Source organism: Sitophilus oryzae, unplaced genomic scaffold (assembly GCF_002938485.1).
Source record: "Sitophilus oryzae breed Bouriz unplaced genomic scaffold, Soryzae_2.0 scaffold_801_pilon_pilon, whole genome shotgun sequence".
In the NCBI taxonomy this organism is placed as follows: Eukaryota; Metazoa; Arthropoda; class Insecta; order Coleoptera; family Curculionidae; genus Sitophilus; species Sitophilus oryzae.
In genome coordinates, this window is record NW_022147419.1 from 970213 (window position 1) to 979175 (window position 8963).

Below are 8963 nucleotides of genomic sequence, written 5' to 3' on the forward strand. Positions count from 1 at the left end.
AATCCAGTTTAACGATTTTAACGAGTATGTTTACGTAGGACGTAATTGAAAACAATTTTGTATTTTCGCCAAAAACGATGATTCACCATAATAACGTGGAATACTGGAACACGTAATTATATGATTTATCGACGTAATTTATCCTTTCAAGAACATACATGAACCTTGATATTTTAATGAAATTCAATCGTGCAAATTTCACTTTTAAAATAGCGACGACTGTCAATATAACTTCTATTCTCTGACGTAGATAATATATTCTTTTTTAATTTTAAGAATACAGAAGATAGAGAGTTAGAATCCAATTATAAATTCAACTTTAAATCCATTTATTTTAAAAATTACATTAAAAATCTTCAACTTACGTGAACCTTGATATTTTAATCGAAAAGAAAACTTATGAATTTTATTTTAAAAGAGCTATGAAGTTTAAAACTGCCCCCATTACTTACATTCTCTAACATACAATTACGTAAAAAAAGAAATATCTATAAATATGAAAAATAAATTGTTTTGTTTATTAATATGAGAAATAGAACCTTACGAGGTTAATTACGCAGTTCTCTGCTTTTGAAAAGCAATAAATATAATGCGTTTGTTGGTGTAGGGATTTAATTAGTTAGATTAGAATTACGTCTTAACTGCAGAACATATGGGAGGAATTGCAGTTAAAACACTGGCGGGTATATGAGGATTTTTTAAGTAATTTTTCTAATTTAATTTATTAGTTAAAAATTGTTGTTTACATAGATTTTAGCACTATTATAATGAATAAAATGATTAGTTTCTAAAGATATTTTTCTATATAAATAAACTACTGAAAACAATTATCGCATATTTTCTAAAAAAAATATTAAGTTGAAAAATAAGACACTTTGAATTCCCTTACTTACGGTCATAAAAAGTTTGGATACTGTGAAGGGAAATTTTAAACAATAAACCTACGCGTTGACCTGTAATTTTTAGTTGGTCGACTATTTAGTTGCAAAAGTGAAAACAATACATACTTATGGAGCCGATTGGCCGACTATTTGATAGCATGTGAGCGCGGCTCTTAAACAATAAGCCTACGCGTTGACCTGTAATTTTTAGTTGGTCGACTATTTAGTTGCAAAAGTGAAAACAATACATACTTATGGAGCCGATTGGCCGACTATTTGATAGCATGTGAGCGCGGCTCTATAGGAATATATTGGTTACAAATATGCAACTAAATAGTCGGCCGATTAAAAATTGCCTGTCGGAGTATAACCTAAGGCTACGCAATGCAATCAAACATTGGGTCGATTGGATCCATAATAATTGCGTCCCGTAATTATCTTTAAAAAACTCACAAGAAAAAGGCAGAAAAATGCTAGCGTATATAGTTGGCAATATATGAAGAATATATCAAGTAAAAGTTCATGTTGAAAAATAAGGTAAATCGTATCCATGCAAATTATGTAAAAATTATTTTTAAAGTAATTTTGATTTATTTTTTCTTAAGTTTATTGTAATGTAATAATATTATTTTTAATTTTTAAAATGTGTATGACAGATAAATATTGATCCCATAAAAAAATATATTAAATAAAAAAACTATATACAGACAATAATTATACAATTCTCTATAAATAAAAAAATAATATATATGTACTGCCTTTTTGGCTAGTATTTATTTTAAAATGTCCCAGAAAATAAAACAAAAATAGGAAAAATAGAAATTGATTTATTTTTAAATAAAAAAACTACAAAACTAGTAATTAGTAATATATGGCTATCGCTTTCTTTATTTTTTAAGCAACACCACATAGCATAAATCTTATTAAAAATTAAAAAAATATTTCACATATAGAATTTTTTTTAATTTTACAGGTAATTGTGATCAGGTAGTGATTGTTAGTTAAAAGTTTAACTTCATGCAAATGATTGTAGATTGTATAGGGGAGTTAATCAACGCGACCATAGATCTATTGTGTCCCCCTTTCTTGAGTTATAACTCATCATACAGTCTCAGGGCTTTGACAAAAGGCAGTATCAGAGACGGTTTTACAGAGCTTAGTTCTCCATCTCCGATATTTCTTAAATCAAGGAAAATCTTCGTATTTTTCAAAAAAATAACTTTATTTTTGAAGAAAATTTTTCAAGAAATGAACTCGTCACAAAGAAACTCACTTTTTCTAACTTATGGTTTGAGCAACGTATTTATAAATCTTTAGTGTAGTTTGTTATGATTTTGAAAAAAAAAATATTACAAAAGAGGACAATTGCAAAAATCTCAAACAGAAAAAAGAAAACGATAAACTATAATAATAATAATGTTTTTGTAGAATATCGCATTTGGTTGTTTTAGATTTATGGTTGTTGATTTACTACTGAATCTATCGCTATCGTCGACAGAAACATGTTTTATAAGTTCTACCTGCCCAGTTAAGAGTTGAATTATTACTTTAAATGTATAATCATATTACTAATAGATATTATTAATATGACAAATTAATTAAGTTAATTTTATTACAAAGATTATAGATAAATACTCAGATTTTTAGTACTTTGCCTAGAAATTATATATTTTATTTTACCTTTTTGCATTTTATATTCTTCCATATTGATTAAGTTGAATCAGATATTAAACAAACACTGCGTGACTACCATAGTAAGAACGTGATTTAGCTTTAGCCTAAATTATATTTTTATGACATTTAAAACCTTCGTTAGATAAGCCTTAATTATAATATTCCACAAACGGTAAGTTTTAAACAAATTGCCTACTAATTTGTCAGATTATATTTATGTATTTATATGCTTAAGACTGGTTATTTGGGACATTTTTTTTTCTTTTGTGTCTATGTTTTGCGTGATCCAAATTGGTTTACATTTTCAGCGATGATACATACCAGGTGGAAAATTGCCAAAAGTTAGAAAAATAAACCTTTGTTAGACTACTAGAATTTTGTGTAGTTTTATCCAATAAAGGCGTTAGGTTTTTAAAACTCGTTTATTGCAGTTCTTGTAGATTGTAGATTGCATGGGAGGGGGAAAGTTAACTCATCATACAAACTCAGGGCGTTGAGAAAGGCCAGTATCTAAGACGGTTTTACAGAGGTTAGTTCTTCATCTCCAAAATTAGTTGGTGTTCTTCATCTGGTGTTTGCCGTAATCTGCATTTGCCGTTGTTTCTTAGCTTTAATCTGCGGAGATGTTTGTTTATTGAGGAGACAATGTCCTGTTAAAAACCCCGTGACAATCCGAGGAATTTTCTTACTAAAATCAATAAAAATTCTTAAATTTTTTCGGTCGTAAATGCTGAGAAATTTTTTCGAGTGTCTTCCGGATTAAGTCTTCCAGATTCTTCAGTTCTGCATTAAGTTGGTTTCCACTTGAAAGCAGAACTGGTCCAGTTAGTAGAGTGTTTGGTTATAATCCTTCTCTAGCTAGATTATTTTGCACCTCATTTCAGTTATTAATAACTTAAAAATGATTAAGACAAGCTGTTCAATACATTTATGTACCTAATATAAATATATTTAGTAATAATTCAGAACAGTGTTAGCTTTAAATTTATATTTTCCTCTGTTGTTTAAACGATTACTTTGATTATATTCCCATTAAATTGTAACTAAGAATTTTCCTTGCTTGAAACTTACGTGCTACAGTATGTAGATAATTTCCCAGCAGTTTGTTTTAATCGCCCGTAATGAATATACATATATACATTATTGCTGTATAACTAAAGGATAAATAAGGGCTCAGAGCTGAATATATACAGAAAACTGCATATTTTAACAACCGAACATTAATCTAGATCTCTATCTGAATTTCCATAGAATACAGAGATAAAATAATTTTGTGAATGGTAATACATAATACATCAACTTCAGAAAAATACCTAAGTAAACTTAGAAAAGTCCAATAAAGTATTTATAAGGTAAAACATTTTTTTTTTATATGTACTGGGTGTTCTGATAAGAAAAGTACTCGGTATTTGACGCAAAAACTTGAGGAAAATAATATATTATTAAAATGACTGCAGGAAAATGCTGGAAATTTCGAGTTCAAAAATTGGTCAATAGGGTTCATCACAAAATATCTCAATTTTCCCTTAAATTTTCCTGATTGAGTGTTATTATTTTTCAATCATTAATGTACTTTCAGATCATTTTTCACTATTGTTAAAAATTTAGTGGTGGGGGAAGGTTAAACATTTTTATATTCAATTGTTGATATCTCTGGTTCTGAATAAACAAATTTTAAAGAAAAGAAAGAATATGATAATATTACTATTACTATATAGATACTATTATCTTCGTCAACAACAATTCTTACTCTTATGATAACTTATTTCTCTTTATCTAAATATAGCGATAGCTCACAACACTGTCATTATTTACATGGCATTTTTAAGATTTATTTTTACATAATTAGATTGCTTTTGAGTCACAGCTTTTAATCAATTGAGTTAAGTAAAACAAAGGGAGGGTATATTACCTATATCGTCAGTGAAACGTGATAACCTGCTAACTCCATTTTTGATTTTAAGTAAATTAAAGTATTATTATACATCATTTTTACTTAAAATTTTTAACGAAATATTGAGTTTTATAGTTCCCCAACAAATAGTATTGTTATCTCTTTATCATATTAACGCTTGAATATATTTGCTAAATGTGTACATATTTTTTGTACTGTTTCTTTTTTCTCCTCGAAAATTAGGAAAAATTGAGTTAGCAATTTATCCCATTTTACCGACAATATACTTTGTTGCAGGAGGTTGTTTTTAAGGCAAAATTGTTTGAACACAAGTGAGTAAACAAAGTGCTCGTTACATAACCAAAAAATTAAATAGACATATACTATGAGAGAATAAAATATAATTTGGGGGCAATATTAATGGTATACTGTTTTTAATCAATTAGTGATTAAATGCTATGAACATCTTCTAAAATTACAATTATGTACCATTATTATATTATAATATAATTATTATATTATAATTTCGTTATAGCCGAAATAGCCCCAATTATGCCCCACTAGCAAAACCGGTGATAGCTCGCTACCGTAGTTGAACTCATCTAAAAAGTTTTTATAGCTAAAATAATAAATTATAATACAAGACCCCTGAAGGTATCAAAATATTTACTTTTTTATTTTTTCTTTAGAATTTTCACAAATTATATTTTCTAACACTTTTAGAATAATTATATAATACATTTTTCGTATACTCGCTATTTAAACCCATGTATCTGTATATATCAGCTGCTTACGATATTCTCCGCTGGTGGCAGCACCAGCGGAAAATGCACTAAGCCTATAAAATTTGATATCTCAAAACTATAAATCCAATCTTTTCATATTTTTAAGTAACTAACCTATTTTTAGTTAATAACTTCATGATATAAATAGTATCGAACAAAGTAAAAACATAAATATAACCTATATTAAAATATAGTCTATTAAACTGTGTAACAAGTAAAATATGGCACATGCCAGAGTATATTAAAAACTGGTGTAATGAGGAAATCCCTTTCGAAGAACAGAATTAAGAGTAATAAAATCTTTTTAATCGTTCACGGTATTAAAGCACACGCGACTCTATCGCAAATAATAAAAAACCTGTCCAGAAATGGAGACATTAAACCGATTTATGCCAACAGGGATTCGACTTTATAGGTTAGAATTCCGAATGTAAATAGACCGCCTCATATATGTAAATACGAGGCTTTTTTACTTGCATTCATGTGTTGGCTCAAATTCAAAAACGTAATAATTAATGTTTTCGAAAGACGTAACAGAAATATGAATCGATAAATTGCTAATTTTAGAAGCAGAAGGTTATTAGTTTTAATTAATAAATCATTAATTTTATGATAGGGTTGTTTTTTGGAGGTGTAGATTAAAAATAACCATCTCGTTAGTGTGTATTAATTTAAATGATAGGTGTAAATACCTGAGTTTAGAACAGCTGTTTGAATATAAGTAGTTAACACTATTATTTAAGAAACACGACAGATTTTTTGCATAATTCGTTATTCTATGATGCTCCGTTCTTAATGAATTGTTTAAGTAGCTATAAAAATGCAAAATTTTAAAATTAGCTCTGTAATTCGCGTACTGAGAAGGCTAGGGCATGTATCATTTTTAGTTTCATAAAAATGTAGCAAAGTAATGTGAAAACAGCATTTTTGTACCTCTGCTCATAAACGAGAAACTTTGTAAAACACTAAAATGGGACAATCTGTACATAATAAAATTTCTTCAATATATTATACAGGGCGGCACACCTCGTTCGCCTCGGAAAATCCTACGAAAACGGAAAGATCTTAGAAACAAAAACCACAACAAAGTTATATTTTTTCTTGTAGAACACCCCGTATTTTATTTCATATTGGGATCCTTGAACACAAAATAAGGCATTTATTATAAGGGTTAAATATGTTTACAAGCTTTGGTTTTTGAGATATTCAGAGATATTTAAATTTGCATGCTATAGCAATAAAAATTGTCAACACCCTATACATTGCTTTTCAGAGTTAATTCTTGTGCTGATTTGTAAGCTAGAGAAATAAACTTTGAAAAATTTGATTGCTTCATTTAATGTATACAGGAGTATCAAAAATAGCTGGTCTATTTTGAATATTTATATATAATAATAATAATAGCTCCCGTATACAGCGTTTAACGCCTTGGGAGTAGCAAGGTACAGCTTGTCATACTAGAGCCGTTGGGTATACAAGGAAGGTAATGTGGCTAGCATTACGCTTCAACCGCCTATTATTACCTCAGCATTGTGAATCCCAAGTACTCATTTAAGGCTGAGTCGACCTAGGTAACCAAACTATTTTTATTTTAATAAAAATAGTCGGCTGATGAAATGCCGGGTGTGGGATTCGAACCCACTACCTTGAGATTGGTAGACGAGAGCCTGTACCTCTACGCCACCGGGCACCTTTTGAATATTTATTTTATATAAAAACTTTGTTATTTTAAGTATAACACCCTGTATTTTTTAAAATAACCAAAACAGATTCAAATGTTATTTCAAACTATGTTAGGTTTCCTATACCTATCTAGCTCAGATTTTGAATAAAGATCAATTTTTTAATAAAATGACAACCAAGAGGGCTGATGTCGTCATGGCAAGTTTCTAGTGACAGTAGCTATTAATAATTAGTTTTTTTCATAATATACCGTTTTTAATAAATTGAGCTAAGTAAAATAAAGTAATGAATATTTTTAATTTTGTTGTTTTTATTTATTAATAAATGTAATATAATAAGGTAATAAAATTAAAAAAAGTATTAAAGCAAATTTTTCTATGTATAAAAAAATTACTACCTGTAAAGCCAAAAAGTCTCAAATTTTCTGTATACGATTATTTTTTGTTTATAATTTTTTCTTATGTTATATTATTAATCAAAAAAGATATTTATAATCGCGACACAGTCCCTTTTACCTATTTTTTTGCTTTGTTTAATTTTTTTATTAATATTTAAAAAAAGGTAAATAAACTATTTGAATTTGAATATATATCCTAAAATTTTGTATATATTTGTATTTAGTTTATTCTTTATTCCTACTTTATATCCTTAAATGTTAAGTGTTTTGATTGGTTAGACAAATTTGATATGCAAGTAAATAGTCAATGAAAAAATCCGTTTAGATTCACAATCCATTGGCATTTTACTATTCTGTTTATACTCAACTCGTAGATTTTATCAATAACGAAATACGCAGACGAGTGTTTTCCAGAAATAAACCCTCCAATAAGTTTATTTAAAATTTCCAGTATTTTGTAGAACATAGAAAAGGAAACTTATTTTACTTATTTTTTATGTATAATGCTGGTTGCTCTTTGGTTACTATATTATAATATGTATTTTCATGTTTAAAACTAAAATTTAATTTCTGTTAATATTTGCTTAATTCAAAATACGAAATTGGTAATATTAAATGCAAAAAAATTAAAGGTAAATAAATTTCTTAAAGTTATAAGCAAAAATACTTTTCAAACATGATTTAAAAACAGCACTGCTTGTATATATACTAAATAAAATTATTACCACATTAAATACAAAACAAAATATCCATTATTTCGAACAATAGAATAAAAAAGATTTGTGATTTATGAATTTTTCATAACTAATTGGCATATGATCATCATATTATAATATTTATTTTAATTTAAAATTTAATTTTTCTAAATTTATACTGTGTTTAAAATACAATACGATACACGTTTCTTAAACGTCGCATTCAAGTTGACACTGTATTTTCCATTAGAAATAAAAATTACCACCGCTATAAAAGCAAAACAAACTTACCATTATTTTAAACGTTCAACGACACTAGGTAAAACGGCGATACACCTTCACACCGACTGCATACCTTTCCATAAATAACCTCGATTTCTGCCGCCTATTACCATAAACTCGGGTCACTAACCGCTCATCGACTACAATCCAGCGAACAATACACTGTATCGCTGTTATTTTAAGACAGAAAAAAAATATTTGCTTTACAATTATCGAAATCTTGGTAGAAGGGCCGGATGGGTTCGCCTTGAGCTTGACCGCACCGCGAATCTTTAACGACTACTCGTTTTTCCGGAGTGTCGTCGCGTCGAGTGTGTGTGTCTCTATCGCATAAAAGCGCTCTAGCCAAATAAAACTTGTTGCTCGCTGCCGGCTAGAGCGGCTCAGAATATTGACTCTGGCCGGCGGGGTGGCGTTTTTGACGGGGACCGTCGCCGATTGGTCCTTGACGGCGAGGTTGCGGCCAATAGAGTTCGAGGATGATTGGCCTCTTTGCCAGCGTTCCAAGAGACAGTGGCGTAGAATTGAGGAATTGTAGGGAACATTTTGTGTATAATTTTGTTCTAAACAAACTTGAATATACTTTTATTGATATCTAGCGTATCTTATGGATCTTCATATTCATCATATAAAGCACAATTCTACCAATTAAATTACGGTGAAGCCTCTCTT

The 8963-nt window shown here is 28.9% G+C and overlaps 1 protein-coding gene across 1 annotated transcript in view; it reads right to left on the bottom strand.

Annotated features, from left to right (window-relative positions):
• Window positions 1-8413, bottom strand: part of LOC115888562 (echinoderm microtubule-associated protein-like CG42247) — a 90665-nt gene extending 82252 nt beyond the window's left edge. The window contains exon 1 of the mRNA XM_030908315.1: window positions 8301-8413. Within this exon, the coding sequence (XP_030764175.1) occupies window positions 8301-8303 (3 nt within the window). The 5' untranslated portion in view covers window positions 8304-8413. The remainder of the gene's footprint in view (window positions 1-8300) is intronic.
• Window positions 8414-8963: the final 550 nt, after the last annotated feature.